This window comes from Pongo abelii, chromosome 15 (genome assembly GCF_028885655.2).
Source record: "Pongo abelii isolate AG06213 chromosome 15, NHGRI_mPonAbe1-v2.0_pri, whole genome shotgun sequence".
Lineage (NCBI taxonomy): Eukaryota > Metazoa > Chordata > Mammalia > Primates > Hominidae > Pongo > Pongo abelii.
The window spans coordinates 95,993,523-96,010,995 of record NC_072000.2 but is presented as its reverse complement, the minus strand read 5'-3'; the positions used below and the strand labels follow the sequence as shown (position 1 = coordinate 96,010,995).

General features: G+C 39.2%; 1 protein-coding gene across 1 annotated transcript in view; it reads left to right on the top strand.

Annotated features, from left to right (window-relative positions):
* CATSPERB (cation channel sperm associated auxiliary subunit beta) overlaps positions 1 to 17,473 on the top strand; it is a 156,898-nt gene that overhangs the window by 86,762 nt on the left and 52,663 nt on the right. Inside the window, exons 16-17 of the mRNA XM_024231934.3 lie at positions 6,185 to 6,339; positions 8,859 to 9,013. Of these exons, the coding sequence (XP_024087702.3) occupies positions 6,185 to 6,339; positions 8,859 to 9,013 (310 nt within the window). The remainder of the gene's footprint in view (positions 1 to 6,184; positions 6,340 to 8,858; positions 9,014 to 17,473) is intronic.

Here is a 17,473-nt window from a genome sequence, read left to right as displayed (position 1 = left end):
ATGGAAGAAAGATGTTACAGTCTCTTTGCTTAGAGGGGGGATAAGATATAGATGGCATTACTAAAGCCCAGTCAAAGCTGGAATGGAGTAGGGACCACCCTTTAAGAGGTGTAATCTAGGAAGCTCGCAGCCATCACAGAACCACACCACCAAAGCAAGAAGAAAGAGGATGAAAACTACCTTGACTTCTGTCTCCTTCTCCTTTCTTAACTCCTGCTGCTGCACTTCATTTGCCAAGCCCAATCAGGAGTCAACTGGAAACAGCACAAAGATTGCAATTCACAGGAATCAGACTTCCATTGCACCAAACAGGAAGGAGCAAGTCTGAGAGTGGATCTGGAGGAATGGCCAAATAGAGAATAAACAGCACATATTGTGAAATAAAAACCAAAATAGACCTAGCAAGATAATGTTGGAAACAGTAAAAATAACATCTAAGAAAACTAAATTGTCAATAAAAATTATAGAATATTAAAAATTATAAATATGAACTATAGAAACATACCCAGATGTAAAATGAACAAATAAGTGGAGAAAATCTAAAATAATAAATATAGATGCTAAAGATTCAGGAACTGCAAAATTGTAGGAATTTCTAGTGATGAACAAAAATTGTGGCTGTATGTTTCTCTCTTTTATCTACAGTTTCTGGCATAGTATAGCCCTCTGATAGAAATGGGTGGGTGGATGGATGGATGGATGGATGGATAAATACAAAAAACAGAAAGAACAAAGGAAACCAAAATCAATAATGACATTAATTTTTTGAACTAAAAGCAAAACAAACCAATACTAAAAGCAGAAACACTCTTCGAAATGGGAAATGTAAATCAATTTTAAAGAAACAAAAATCAAGCCAGCCTTGGATTCTTCTGCTGCAACAATGCCTGTTGCGTATTGTAATATAGAACCTCCAAAAAAATTAGTTTCATCAAAGAATTTGGAACCAACTCAACTCATTATTCATATTCATATTCATTTTCTAAAAGAAAAACATAGAATTCTTCTACAACAAATTATGGTGATTCCTTCCGTGACACTGGTTTTACTGATAAACATATGTCCTATTGCTTTATTTTCTTCTCTGCACACACAATAACTTTGTTTGAAAGCATTTTAAGCAGCAATAAAACTCAACATGTATTGCACCAATGATCTAGGAAGCTCAGTTAAAGTGATGACACTTTATAAAAGTTATAAATAACTGATTTATACATATTTATACAGTTATAAATAACTGAGACAAAGTACATGCATGGGTAGGCAATTGACCACTATGGTTTGAGTGCCCTCTGGCTGACAATGATTGTAACACACATCAGTTATAAGACGTGTCTCAATTCCCAAGCTGTTAACATGTGAAACATGCATTTCTTGCCATATTTATCCACAAAATATGGCATATTGAACCTTAGCAATTACAACAGCAAAGTTTTGCTACTGAAAAGCTCACAGGAGCATGAGAAAAAGCCTGACTACGTGTGATTCAGAGGAAATAATTATAAATATTATTGACACAAAAAATAAAAACACAGTGAGAGTCTCTCAGAACCACATGATAAAATAATCAAGAATTTAAAAGACAAGAGGAATAACAAAAAGTTAAAACCAAAAAGCCAAGGTTTTGCCATCCCTAAAAGGCAATCCAAAATACTATCTCTTTATCTGAGTATAACTTTACATGGAGTGAGGAATTTTTTTGGAATCCTTTATTGTGATCATTCATGGAATTTTTAAAAATGTGCATGCTGGCGGGCGTCTGTAATCCCAGCTACTTGGGAGGCTGAGGCAGGAGAATCACTTGAACCCGGGAGGTGGAGGTTACAGTGAGCCAAGTTTGTGCCACTGCACTCCAGCCTGGGTGACAGGCAAGACTCTGTCTCAAAAAAAAAAAAAAAAAGTATGTACAATACAAGTCTTAAAAAGCAAAAGAAGGCTAGATGTGGTGGCTCATGCTTGTAATTCCAGAACTTTGGGAGGCCAAGGCGGGAGCATCACTTGAGCACAGGAGTTCAAGACCAGCCGGGGCAACAATCTCCACACACACACACACACACATACACACACACACACACACACACACATACACACACACACACGTATACATTTAAGTTTGTGTATATGTATTAAAGCAAAGGAAACAGAATAACCCGTAAAAATAGACATGAAAAAGAAAAGAAGACATAGCAGAAAATGTACAAAGCATAAAATAGAATAACCAAAAGTAGAGCTGGTCTACAGTTATCACCATAAATGTTATGGATTCATTTATTCAGCAGCATTTATTGAGTACCTCGTATATGCCAGGTACTGTTCCAATCACTAAGGGTATAGCAGTCTCTTTTCCTGTGGAACTTACACACTTGTCAGAAGAGACTGATAATTAACAAATAAACCAAAATAGGCTGTAAGATAAATGCTACACAGGAAAAAAAAAAAAAAAAAGCAAGATAGGTGAATAGGAAGTGCCAGGTGAGGCATGTGTTGCGTTGTGTGGTGTAGCATGTATTGTGGTCTGGGTGAGCGGCCCTGAAGCAGATGAGGGAATAAGCAGATATCCGAGGTAATCTACATTTCTCCATTAAAGACAGAGTCTTATTTTGGATTTTAAAATCTTGAAATATATTGCCAGGAGTGAAAAACTTAAAGCTAAAGTGGAGAGAAAAAAAATATAAATAAAGATTTGAACAAGTATGCCAAACACACTGGGAGAGAAAGCAGAGGCAGTAATGTTCATATTCACACAGAGCAGGAATTTTAGGCTGAAAGTATTCAATAAACAAAGTTCTTTCTGTGATAAAATATAAATAGTAAAAATATATCATATTGAGTCAATGCTCTAAAAGAATACAAGATATGTAAATATACAAAAATGAACTATAAGGAACATGAGAAGAAATCAACTGAAGTGCCAAAGTAGAATACATTTGAAATTGACAGTTTTAAATCTTTAATACATGAAGATCAAGCTAAGACTATAAGGGAACATTCCATGTAGAGGAATTAAGATGTTGTGTTGAAATATAGGGCACATGTAGTATACTATAGCTAAATTTCCTAGGGATGACTCATTGATGATGAGACCAGGAAGGTAAACTGAACCCAGTTTTCCATTTGAGCCAAGCTAAAGAATTTCATCATGCCATTAAAAGATTATTAACATAATCATATTTGTATTTTAGAAAGATCATATAGGGGAATATACTGGAAAATATAAGATTTTTGGCCAAGTGATATGTTGATAAGAGGCTATTTTAAAAGCTGAAGTGTGATGATGAGGGTCTGGATTAGAAAAGTGGCCACAAGTATGAAGAAAACAGTGGCAAATTATGAATGAAACCAGTGGGAGTTCGTGAAGGATTGGCTGTGAAATAGGAGGAAGTGGGTATAGTCAAGAGTTACACATAGGGCAACTGGATGAGTAATGATACGATGAACATCATCCGTAGAACACAGCATCCAACGGACTTCCATTTCCAATTGTGGCATCAGTTTGCTGCTGAGGATAATTTAACAAAATACTTAGATAAATTATTTTTAAAATTGATAACCTGAAAAGCTAATAGAAACAACCAGGCCAAACTCTAAGGGAAAACAAAACCTTGGTGATATGGTTTGTCTGTGTCCCCAACTAAATCTCACCTTGAATTGTAGCTCCCATAATCCCCACGTGTTGTGGGAGGTACCTGGTGGGAGGTAATTTAATCATGGGGGCAGGCCTTTCCCATGCTGTTCTGGTGATAGTGAATAAGTCTCACAAGATCTGATGGTTTTATAAAAGGAGTTCCCCTGCCTAAGCTCTCTTGCCTGCTACCATGTAAAATGTGACTTTGCTCCTCATTTGCTTTCAGCCATGATTGTAAGGCCTCCCCCAGCCATGTGGAACTGTGAGTCAATTAAATCTTTCCTTTATAAATTACCCAGTCTCGGGTATGTCTTTATTAGCAGCATGAAAACAGGCTAATATACTTGGAGAGGTAAAGAGGACACACAGTACCAAAGTCCTTTTGACCTGAAGAGATTTACAAATTCCTGCAAACTTAGACTTTGAATTTGGTGGACTAATGAAGAGTTATGGCCCTGAGTCTACCCAGGTAGTGAGAATATAGATGGTGTGCCCCACCATACACTGGAACCCCTAAGGGCTCTTCCCTTAGGATAAAGATTAATCAGAGGTAAATCCATACACACTCACACATATCTCCAAGGAATACAACAAAGTCGTCTTGTTAAGTGAGTAGGAAAAGAAAGAGAGAGAAAAAACCTGTCTGAGAGGTTATGGCCATTGGAAGGCCTCTGTAAGATTTGCAGCCCTGATTTGCATTGTCTGGGATTACAGGTGCCCACCACCACACCCAGCTAATTTTTGTATTTTTAGTAGAGATGAGGTTTCATCATGTTGGCCAGGCTGGTGTCCACCTCCTGACCTTAGGTGACCTGCCCGCCTCAGCATCCCAAAGAGTTGGGACTGCAGTCCTGAGCCACTGCTCCCAGCCATTCATGATTTTTTAAACAAACATTTATTAAAGCATGAATAGAATGTAACTTCTTGATTAAGAGTATCTAGGGGGGAAAGAAGCTATAGCAAATATCCAATCAGATTTTCTAATAACACACCAAAAGCTTTTGCTATGTCATCTACCACTACCTCTATTCATCATTGTATTGGAGGGCTGAATTGGTCTAGACAGGCAAGAACAATATATTAAAAGTGTGAGATTGGAGAGGAAGGAGCCCAGCTATTCCTGTAACAGATTATCTAATTGTGGAAATAGACAACCTCAGGCTCGTGTAGCTGAAGCAGAGTAAGCATAGCAGAAAGTCATAGGAGATAAGGTCAGAGCAGGACTGGAATTCAGACCACGGTGGCCCTTGGAGGGCATTGCAAGGACTTTGACTCTTACTGAGAAAGAGGTTGAAGCCATGGAGAGTTTTGATGAGGGGAGTGGATGAAGTGACTTAACATTTTGAAAGTGTTATTTTGGATGCTTTTGAGAATAGACTGAAGGGAGCTATAGGCAGAATCACGGAGACCAATTTGGAGGCACAAGAGAGATGACAGTGGCTTGTACAGGGTGATAGTGGTGACAGAGGTGAGAAGTGGATGGAGTCTACATATCTTATGAGGCTAGAGTCAATAGGATTTCTGATGGATTCAATACAGGGTATGAGAGACAGAGGAATTAAGAATGACATTGAGGTTTTTGGGCTAAGCAACAGCAATAATGCAGCTGCCATTAATGAAGGTGAGGAAGGCTGGGGCTGGAGGAGGTTTGCGTGAGGATCAGGAGCTCAGTCTGGAATGAGTTCACTTTGAGAGGCCTAACCAACATCGAATGAAGCTGTTGGAAGGCAGTTTGCTACATAAGCCTAGACTTCGGGGAAGAGCACTAGACGGTAGACTTAAATTTGGGAATTATCCATCTAAAGATGGATTTAAAATCCTAAAACTGAATGAGATCTCCAAAGATAGTGAGAGAAGAAATCTAAAAACTGAGTCCTGGATACTCCAATGTGTAGAATGAGCTAGGAGAGCCTGAGCTAACTGGGTGGGTTTGGGTGGGATGCAGTGTGCAGAAATTAGCCTTTTTCATCCTGATCCATGATCTTTCACTCTAGCTCCTTCCAAGGGAGGGGACCCTGTCTCAGGACCAAATGTCTGTTTGGCTAAGTGAGTGCTGCGGCACCATCTGATTACTGACAGTGCCTCTCAACATGGTGCTCTAAGGATGAGAGAACCACAGGACGCCCAGTTTGGTTCAACATATTAATCCTAGTATAACTTAATGACCAATGTCTACTGATGATTCCTCTTGCCTTCCTAAGGGTTGTTTTCTCACTGCCTTTTACCTCTTCAGGAATCTGATTTGCTGGTAATAGGAAGAGAAACCACTACTAGAGAGACTTAACCTCTTTTCCTCTAGATCTCTTAATTAAACATCCCCTCTGTTTGTTTCTTCCCCTACTTCAGTGAACAGATTCTGTAGTGACATGGAGTCTGGAAAAGACTTCCCAGGGACTTAACAAAAACTAACATGCATTTTCCTAATTCAGGAGTCTCAGGGCCCTACTTCCACCTCTTAGTTTAAATGAAGGTGTCTTTACAAGGTATGATATTAACGTTTTTCGACTTCTATTATATCAGTATCAAGACACTTCCCTGTATCTCTGTATTTCCTAATAGGAATGGGAAGATACAGTGCAGTTGGAAGTGTTACTGAGAGAATTTTCACATTATACTATGATCACTTGGGATTCCTACATAAGCTGACTCTGGGTCGCTTTGAAGCTAGTGGACCACCCACAACCTTTGGAAATTCTAGAAATCTTTTTGGACAGGTCAGTATATAATGCATTGAAACAGTTTGCCTTATTTTAAGAATAGATGCCACATTCAATACACAGAATAATGGGAAAATGGGAAAGTATTTTCCTTGGGACAAACTCATTAATGCAGTTTGCTCTATTTAACTAAAGGAAGAACCTCCATGTGCCACAAACGTCACCAAATCTTCTTCCAAGTCCCATATGGAGTTATATAGCTTCAGTTCCACCTGGAATATCTTCATGCAAATATCTTCACAACAGAACACCACTAAACATTCTAAGCTAGAACCATTACTTCTAAGCTAGAACCATTACTCCCAACCCAGGCCAAGGTAGGGTTGATTCTCTACCTCTTAAGGTTGGCCCTGAAGAAACATGGGTTGTGAGGCCAGGCGCCGTGGCTCATGCCTGTAATCCTAGCATTGTGGGAGGCTGAGGTGGGTTGATCGCTTCAGCCCAGGAGTTGGAGACTAGCCTGGGCAAAAAGGTGAAACCCCATCTCTACAAAAGAATTTAAAAATTAGCCTGGTGTGGTGGCCTTCGTCTGTAGTTCCAGCTTCTTGGGAGGCTGAGGCAGGAAGATCACTTGAACCTGGGAAGTTGAGGCTGAAGTGAACTGCGATCGTGCCGCTGAAGTGAGCTGTGATCGTGCCACTGAACTCCAGTTTGGGCAACAGAGCAAGACCCTGACTCAAAAAAAAAAAAAAGGAACATGAGCTGTGGTCTACCTTTCTTCTTTCCTATTAGCCCTTCTCCCTGGTTTCTTCTTTTTCTAGTGACAACATAAAAAGGAGTTATCTTCTTTACAGATGACACTTGATACAGGTTTTTATAATAGTTTAATGTATAATATTGCTACTTGTGAATGTAGCTCATCCTTGGGCACCAGTTATAAAACTGGACACTCTCAAACTATCAGCAAATTATCAAACATTTTTGACTGGGGTTAGTAAAACCTGCCCTTTGACTTAAAGGAAATGGAACAAAAGATGAATCTGGTTTTAAAAGATCATTCCAATTACCAGGCCAAAACTGCAGTTGAGAGGATGGTGTTTAGCTTCCCCTCTCTGAGACATGCATAGAGAATGAGGGCAGGAACTTCCATGGGAGAGTTAAGATGCCACATGTGACTCCCTGTGTCTTTGCCCAAGTCTGGGGTGTGAATTCCACATTTATACAAAGCGAATGATGTGAGCAGGAGGGTAGAACTAACCAAAAAAAAGCATTTACCTCCATTTTTCACCAACTTCACAATTTGTAGAAAGTGTCTTAGTTCCCTTACGTGAAAGTTGAAATTATTAAAAGAAAAAAAAAACCCTACAGGTATTTGTATACTTAGGACAAGTTTGACGAAGCCATACTCAGCAATATCACTTTCCTCTCCACAAACTATGCATGCGTTCTCTCTGGATAAAAATAATCGCTGGCTCTTATTACAGCGTTGGAGCTCTCAATCTTTATAACAACTATTTATTCCTATTTCACTTATGAAGAAAGTGAGGCACAGAAAGGCTGGTGAGTTATTGGGATTAGACATCTATCCCAGGCAACTGGCTCCGGGGCCTGTGCTCTTAGCCACCTGCTGCCTTTCACTGGACTTGCCTACACTTTCCCTAGGATACACTTGCCACTCCCAGGCTACTGTGTCATACAGAATTCTAAAGATGTTTAGCCATTTCAGTGATTTTCAAGAGTCCTCAAGCCATTTGGCTCAGTCCCACGTTTATTTTCCTGGCATCTATTTCCCATTTCTCCTCAGTGCATTCCCAAAATTCAGTAACTAGGAAAAAAAGCATGACAGAAGATGAGTCTTGGAGGCACTATGGGAGGGATGTGTCCCCAACCAGTCTGCACGATCTACTACCCACACCTTGTCTCATAGCAACAAAGTCAACTCCAGCAGCCCCTTTGGGGATGGTCCCTACCTCTCTTCTCTCCCCTAAAAGTTCCCCAAGCAGGACAGGGTCAGGATTAGAGAAAGGTGTGTTGAAAAGAAAGACTTATAAATCAGAAATCTAGGCCAGAAGTGCCTGGGTAGACTGCAAGGGGAGGTCTGTGAGTCAGGAAAGGAGAGCAGCTTATGCTGCCAGTTGGGAGACTCAGACAGCAGCTGTCCAGAGTCTCTAGCACGAGATCAGGAGCAGCAAGTGAGGACAGGGATTTCACGGGCCCTTTCCTAAATAAAACTTCAAATAAGAACCCAGTTCTAAAATCTGCATCTCCAGGCTCCTCACACACCCACAATGTGAGTCAAATTTCCATGTACCCTTTCACTCCAACCATCCACGAAGGGCATAGGAATCTTATACCACATCTTAGTTATCAGAACTTCCATTCCTCCTTAACAGGAAAATACATCTTCCCTTGCACACACATGGATGTTCCAACAGAACATGTTGACGTATTTCTCCAATTGATAAGTAAACCAGTATTGTTTTAATGTGAACTGGAAATAAATCTGTGACTTGAATTTTGTCATAATTGAAGTATAAAGTAGTTTAAATATAATATTTTCTTTTCTCTGTTTCCAGCCTCCAGATATGGGCTTTGAGACTGCGCTTGCCCCACAGCACACCTCCTTAGATGAAATTATCTTTTTTGCATATGTACCTGAGAACGAACCCCAGGAAACGATCTACAGCAAGAAGTTCAGCAATATACACTATGGAAAAGTGATACACTCTGGGTAGTGATTTGCATTTATTTAGATGGCATATTGGTTTCTAGAATCTACTTTTTAAATTTTTTGAGATAGGGTCTTGCTCTGTCATCCAGGCTGGAGTGCAGTAGTGCGATGACAGCTCACTGCAGCCTCAACCTCCCAGGCTCAAGCAATGCTCTGGCCCCAGCCTCCAGAATAGCTGGGACTGCAGGCACACACCACCATGCCCGGCTAAGTTTTGTATTTTTTTGTAGAGATGGGGTTTCACCATGTTGCCCAGGCTGGTCTCAAACCCCTGAGCTCAAGGGATTCACCCACCTCAGCTTCCCAAACTGCTGAGGTTACAAGTGTGAGCCACTGCACCTGGCCAATAGAATCTAAATTTTTGGACCTACTTTTTTGAATAATTTTCTTGGTCAAATAGAGTAAGTCTTTTTTTGACACCCTGCAAGGCCAAATACATTTATAGACTCCAAGATGTCTTGCATGCTGCCCCAATTTTAGAAACCTAGGACCATTTATATCAGTGCCATCAGGCCAAGCTATAGAAATGACAATTCTTGTATATCCTAGAGACCAACACATTTAATGTAGTGGAGGCTATCTTTTATGAAATATTGCATTGAACAATATACAGAATTCTCGGAAATGCTTACAGTAAGAGTCAATAACCCTTAAAGCTACCTTTAAGGCCTAATAACTTATTCAGAATATGAATTCTGGCTGGGTGCCATGGCTCACACCTGTAATCCCAGAACTTTAGGAGGCCAAGGCCAGCAGATCAGTTGAGGCCAGAAGTTGGAGACCAGCCTGACCAACATGGTGCAACTCCATCTCTACTAAAAATAAAAAAAATTAGCCAGGTGTGGTGGCTCACATCTGTAATCCCAGCTACTGGGAAGACTGAGGCACAATAGTTGCTTGAACCCAGGAGGCCGAGGTTGCAGCGAGCCAAGATTGCACCATTGCCATTGCACTCCAGCCTGAGTGAGAGAGTGAGACTCTGTCTCAAAAAAAAAGAATATGAATTATATAACCCCCAGATCTACCAACTAAAAAAGAAACAATTTCAGATTACCAGAAACTCACTGCTATGGTCTAAATATCTGTTTTCCCCAAAAATTCATATGTGGAAACCCTAACCCTCAAGGTGGTATTATCAGGAGGTGGGGCCCTTGGTAGGTGACTAGGTCATGAGGACTCTGCCCTCATGAATGGAATTAGTGTCCTTATGAAAGAGACCCCAGAGAGCTAGCTAGGCCCTTCCACCACGAAGGACTGAAGGACAGAGCCAGCTAGGCCCTTCCACCATGGAAGGACACACATAGAAGACACCATCTATAAACCAGAAAGTGGACCCTCACAGATACCAAATCTGCTGGCACCTTGATCTCAGACTTTCCAGCCTCTAGAACTGTGAGAAATAAATTTCTGCTGTTTATAGGCTACCTGGTTTATGGTATTTTGTTATAGCAGCCCAGATAGACTAAGATATTAACCTTGTCTCCAAGTGGTGGACTCTATCCTTATACCAGGTTGGAATCTGTGTATTATATGTGTTTGGGGCTGTCAATACATATCTTGTTGCACAGCTAACAATACCTTGCACCGTGAGGCAGCTCACTCAGAAGTGGAGGTGAACATGGGAATCAGACCTAATATAACAAACATCAGCAATATTTTTTCTCATGAGGATTGTATAAATTTTGTCTCTGACAAAAGTGTCACTAATCTCTAGAATTATTTTTTGCTCTAGGTGGATCTTGTACGTGTGATGTTCCAGATCAGCTAGTTTGTGTTTATGTAGATGTTTTTCTATAGAAAACCTACAGAATCACTTTTCAATCTTTTAATATTAATATGATTAATATTATACCAATGTTTATCTTAATTTCTTATATTCTAATTATTTTTAAAAGCATATGGTCATTCTCTTAAGGATCAGAATATTTAAAAACCAGAACAGCACAATCTGTGATAAGATTCAATAACTTTGCTCTGTTTGCACAGAAACTAGGGAATGGGTAGCTGCGAGGCAGGAAATATGAGCAAAGCCAGGGTCAGAGACCTGGAGAGCAAGTGGAACTTCAACTGGGCAGGTGAGGAATTTGGGAGTCCAGTGTTCTCAGGTCTGCAGGAGGCCAAAGGCAGTTATCCAGGTAGTCAGGGCATAAGGCAGAAAGAGCCATTCACTTACTCCACCAATCATCATTTAACACTGACTACCAGCAAGGCACTGTGGCGGGTGCTGCAACAGAGTGGTAAGCATGACATTCAAGCACCTCATTCCATGAGCTTATATTCTAGCCCCAGAAGCAGACAAGTATGTAATTACAGTTGACTAAGTCTACAAAAGGGGAGTGTACAGCATTGAGAGAGTATTTTTCTGGGGCTTGAGCCCTTGTTTGGAGAATCCTAGATTTCTCCTGAAATAACACCAAAGTTCCTTACTGGAACTCAAAAAGCCCCACTGACCTGGCTCCACTCTCTTGAGTGACCTCTTTGCTTCGTTCACTGCAGTGAAGTCACTCTGGTTTTCCTTTGGTTTCTGTAACACATCCTGCTCCTTTTGGCCTGGAGGCCTTTGAGCATGCTGTTCCTCTCAGCCTGGAACCTTCCCCCAACCACCACTCTCTTCCTTCATGCTTGTTCTTCTGGTCTTTTCTTAAGCCTCAGAGTTTGGGTGAAAGAAGAGAGGTGAGGTAAAGGGACAAGAAGTCCTCCTGTTGGAGACTTCCAGAGTCTTCGGTTATGGGCAATGCTACCCTTGCCACTAGTGACAACTACCCCCACCCTGCCGGCCCCTGGAATTCTATCACTGTGTTGGGGTCCCTTCATCCTTTCAGCAGTCCTTCTGGGCAGCATTTTTTTTTTCCTTTCCTGCCTCCCCTCCACCCCCACATGATGCTTGTCCCCCAGAGATAAGCATTGTCTTGGATTTTATGTTAACATCTTTTAAAGTTTTGCTTTAGAGCTTTAACACTAGTTTTATGAAATGTATGACTTGCCTTTTTCATATAACATTATACTTTTGAAATTACTCCATATTGATATGTGGTCTGTAATTCACTCACATGAATATACTATAATTTATGTAGCTATTCTCCTATATTTGATATGATATGGAATCATATCAAACTTTTCCTTCCTTCTTTCCTTCCTTCCTTCCTTTCTCTTTCCTTCTTTCGACAGGGTCTTCCTCTGTCACCCATGCTGGAGTGCAGTGGTACAATAATGACTCACTGCAGCTTTGACCTCCCTGGCTCAAGTGATCCTCCCACCTCAGCCTCCTGAGTATCTGGGACTATAGGCACACACATGCCGCCATGCCCAGCTAGTTTTTTTTTTTTTTGGGGGGGGGGGGTGGGTTGCCTTTTTTTTTTTTTTAAGAGATGGGTTTTTGCCATGTTGCCCAGGCTGGCCTTGAACTCCTGGGCTCAAGTCATCTGCCCACCTTGGCTGTCCAAAGTGCTAGAATTACAGGTGTGAGCGACCGCGCCCGGCTTTTCAATTTTACCTATGTAGAATTGATGTGCCTAGTGTGAAGAGGGAATCCAGTTTTTCTTTTTTTTTTTTTAATGTGGGTAATCTATTGTCCATACAAGCCCCTCCTTTCCCCCACTGATCTGCAGCACTGCCCTGTGATATATCCTGGTCCCGTATATGCATTGGTCTGCTCCTGTCCTTTCTCCTATTTCACTGGTGTATTTGTCTTCTCTGTAACACACTGACTAAATGACTCTAATTATGAAACACATGTGAATAACCCCCGCCCCCTGCCTTTTCTTGGCATTTGGTCTTCCGTTTATATGTTAGACTCAGCTTGTCAAGTTCCATTAAGGAAAATAAAAACCCCAAAACCTGGTAATAGAAATTACCTCTTGCAACCAAACTCTGCCTTATATCACTGTTAGATAGATCTTGGGTGGGAATTTCGTGTTCTTCCCCTAGCAGTAAGATAATTATCTTTCTGCTAATAATTATTAGCAGAAAAGAACGAATAATTCTTAGTTCTTTTAGAATTTTAGGACCAAGACAGCTTCCTGATTCTTCTTAAGGGATAAAAGTTACTATTTCATCCTTCCCTCCTCTGTCACATGTCTTTCCCTGGGCCCTGTGGGTGAGTGTACCTGTACTTCTTCTCTGACAATAGGTAAAAGCGTTTGCTTTATAAGGGAAAAGGATGAGGGAGGGAGGCAGGACTTCTGTGCCAGCACCCTCCTGACGCTCCCTAACCCTCAGCCACTGATCAGCTCTTTTGAGGCCTGTCTGCAAAAGCATCTAATGCCCAACCTCCTGTGGTTTAAGGCTTTTACTTCCTATGAGAGAAGGTTCAGGGAAGTAGGTGATGCTTCAGGCCTGTTTCCTCCCAACCTCTGATCCCCACAAACTACCTGCACCACCAATGGTGGCTGTCTCTGGTCTATGGCCCTTCCCCAGTCTTTGCCACGAGCCTTCAATGGAAGCCAGTGGAGTTTGCAAGTCAGTGCAGACTCCCATTTGTCAGGCACCCAAGCACTTCCAGACTCACATGCTAGCACATACCTGGCCTTTGGCCCTTTTTTACAACTTCAGCTAACTCTTACTTGCTTGTGTTGTCGTCAGCACTGTTTCTCCTTCCCATGTTCTTCCATAGGTGACACTGTCCTGGTGTTCAGTCTCTCCTTGGAATGGCTTATTGCTCTGGATTTCAGCTTAGTTGGTTATCTTGTGACCTTAGTTCTCTGGCAAGCTAGAGAAAAGTCATGACTTTGTATTTTATCTACTTTTTGTTTTGTTTTCTTGTTCGAGTGCATCTTTCTGCATTTAAAGCAAAAGCAGAAGTCTTATGATTGCCTTTTGTAGAGTAATCTTATATTTTTCAAATTTGCTAAATTCTTTTAATAATTCTAGTACTTTTTCTACATATTATCTTGGGTTTTGGAGTAGAGGTAAATTTTTAATTTTTTTTTTGTTTCAATAGCTTTAAGGGTACAAGTGAATTTTGGTTACATGGGTGAATTGTGTAGTGGTGAAGTCTGGATTTTTGGTGTACCTATCACTCGAGTAGTGTACATTATACCCAATAGGTAGTTTTTCCTCTCTCACCCCTCCCACCCTCCCTTCTTCTGAGCCTCCAATATCCACTATACCACTCTGTATGCCTTTGCATACCCATAGCTTAGCTCCTACTTTTAAGTGAGAACATGCAGTGTTTGGTTTTTCTCTTCCTAAGTTACTTCACTGAGGTTAATGGCCTTCAGTTCCATCCAAGTTGCTGCAAAAGACATTATTTCATTGTTTTGTATGGCTGAGTAGTATTCCATGGTATATATATATATACCATGGTGTGTGTGTATATATATATATATATATATATATAGCACATGGTATATATATATATATATATATAGCACATTTTTTTAATCCACTCATCAGTTTATGGCACTTGTGTTGATTCCATATCTTTGCAAATGTGAATTATGCTGCTATAGGCATATGTGTTCAGGTGTCTTGTTTTATATAATGACTTCTTTTCCTTTGGGTAGATAACCAGTAGTGGGATTGCTGGATCGAATGGTAAATCTATTTTTAGTTCTTTGAGAAATTTCCATACTGTATAAATATTTTTAAGTAGATAATCTTATTACCTGCCAGTACAATTGATCCTTGAACAACATGGGTTTGAACTGTGCAGGTCCACTTACACATGGAAATTTTTCTGCCTCTGCCACCCCTGAGTCAGTAAGGCCTCCTCAGCCTACTCAAGAAGATGACTAGGATGAAGATCTTTATGATGATCCATTCCACTTAAGAAATAATAGATGTATTTTCCCTTTCTTATGATTTTCTTAATAACATTTTTTCCCGTAGCTTACTTTAATGTAAGAATACAGCAGGTAAGACATATAACATACAAAATATGTGTTAATCAACTGTTTATGTTATTGGTAAGACTTCCAGTCAACAATAGCCTACTTGTAGTTAAATTTGGGCGGAATTAAAAGTAATATGTGAATTTTCATCTGCACAGGAGGTTGGCATCCCTAACCTCTGCATTGTTCAAGGGTCAACTATAATTTTTTTGTTTTTTTCCTTAAAGTTTCTTAGCATGTTATAGCTTTTTCCTGTTATAGTGTCTAGGACCTCCAATACTTTGTTAAATAGAAGATAATGGAATTATTGTTGTTCCTGACTATATATATATAGTCAGGACTATATATATATATAGTGTATATATATACTATATATATATATACACTATATATATATATAGTATATATATAGTATATATATATAGAATATATATATAGTCAGGAACAACTATATATATATAGTCAGGAACAACTATATATATATAGTCAGGAACAACAATAATTATATATATATAATATATATATAAGCATTTCATAGTTTTCTTAAGCCCTTTGTCATTTAAATAAATTTATCTATTTTTCTAGTTTAAGAGATTTAGAGTTTGGGGTTTTAAATTATTATTTCTCCTGTATCTATTGAGCTTATCTATAGAATTTTTTCCTTTAACTTTTTATTTAACATTGTAAATTATATTGTGGATTTAATGTTGAACCAGCCTTAAAGTCCTGGAGTATACCTATCTTTGACGTTGTGTATTATCTATTTTCATACACTTCTGGACTCAGTTTGCTAATATTTAGGATTTAAACATCTATGTTCATGTGGGAAGCTTACCTGTAATTTTTCTTTCTCATATTGTCCTTCTGTGGTTCTGTTAACAAGATTGTACTAGCCTCATAGACAATTTTTTTTTTTAATTTTCTGGAAGAGTTTAAGACTGGAATATTTTGTTCCTTGAAAATTTTTTTTTTGAAATTGTTTGAAACTTACTTTATGGCCTAGGACTAGGCCATTCATTAAGGTCAATTTCAGTAAATATTTTGTATGGGAGGCAAAATTTTACATGTATCCTCTTAGGGTGTTTTGGCTGGGCCTGAGAATTAAACTGACATAAGACAGATTAACAGGAGAAAAGCATACACATTTATTTAATGTAAGTTTTATGTGACATAGGAGTCCTCCTAAAGAAATGAAGACCCCTGAAGAAGCAGTTAGAGTTGAACATGTATATACTGGGTTGAACAAAAAGTAGTAAGTTGTGAAAATGTGACAAGGCAAGGGGGCTTGGGCTAGGGTAGTTAACCGTGGAGAAGTGGCTGGGAAGATAAGGGTTAGTTTAACAAGGTCTGTTTGTACAGATTTCTCTTGGCTTTGGCTCCCCATCTCTAGTAATAAAAACAATGTCCTTCTCCAGGTGCAAGGAGGACACCTTCCACATGGGAGTTTTATCTCCTGCCTTTAGGTAGGTCAGAGTGTCCTTTCTGCATTTGCTGGTGTGTGTGTGTGTGTGTGTGTGTGTGTGTTTTAAGTGACTTTAACTCAATCAGTGGGCTAGAGCAGATATTTTGGGGTGTTGTGTTCTGAATGCTTTCCTATTGGGTGCAGTATTAATATTTATTTGTTAGATTAATCCTGTTCCTTGTGATATTGCAATTTTCTGTATCCTTAATGATTTTTTTCTGCTTGATCTATCGATTATTGAGAGAGTTGTATTAAACTTTCCTACTGTGTGTACTGGGTTTGTCCATTTTTAAATTATAGTTATGTCAATTTTGCCTTGTATATTTTGAAATTATTATTAGGTACATATAAGTTTAGAATTGTTACATCTTCATGATCAGTTGAACATTTTGTTGGTATTTAGTGACTATTTTTATCATTATAATGCTTTTTTGCATGACCGTGGCTTTTTTATTATGCTTTTTTTAACCATTTTAAAGTGTACCATTCTGTAGCATTAAATTCATTCAAATCCTTTGCCCATTTTTAAATCAGGGTTTTTTTTGTTATGAGTTTCAATGTTTTGTTTTTATTTGTAGCTTTTTTTATTATTGATACATGGCACCAGCCTTCTTTGGATAATATTTTCATGGTATACTATTTCAATCTTTCAACTTTCACTTGCTTTGTATATCTGTCATAAAAGACATAAATGAATTTTGTGGTTTTAGCCAATTTAACAATTTCTGTCCTTTAGTTGGAGAGTTTAGTTCAACTACATTTATTATTTTTACTAATATATTTGTCTTCATTCCTACCATCTTCTTTTGTACTTTCTACTTGTCCCACTTTTTTCTGTGTTTCATTTTTGTCTTCTCTTCTTGCTTAGATTATTTTAAGCTTCTTTTTTCTCCTCTTTCCATTCTTTTCTTCTTCTACTTGATTGGGACTTTTACACCCTGTTTTATTTTGCTTTTTCATGTTACCCAAGATTTTTACATGTGTGTTAACTTAAAAAGTCTAAAGTTACTTAGTAACTTTATCTCTTTCCCACTCCATATGTAATCATTAAACTCTGGGTGTCTAGTCAGTATCTACCCTTTATATTTCTCAAGAATGAGTCCAATTCTGGTCCCTCGGTTCCTCAAACGTCAAAAGACGTATTACAGTTTCTAAAGAGGTCCCCTT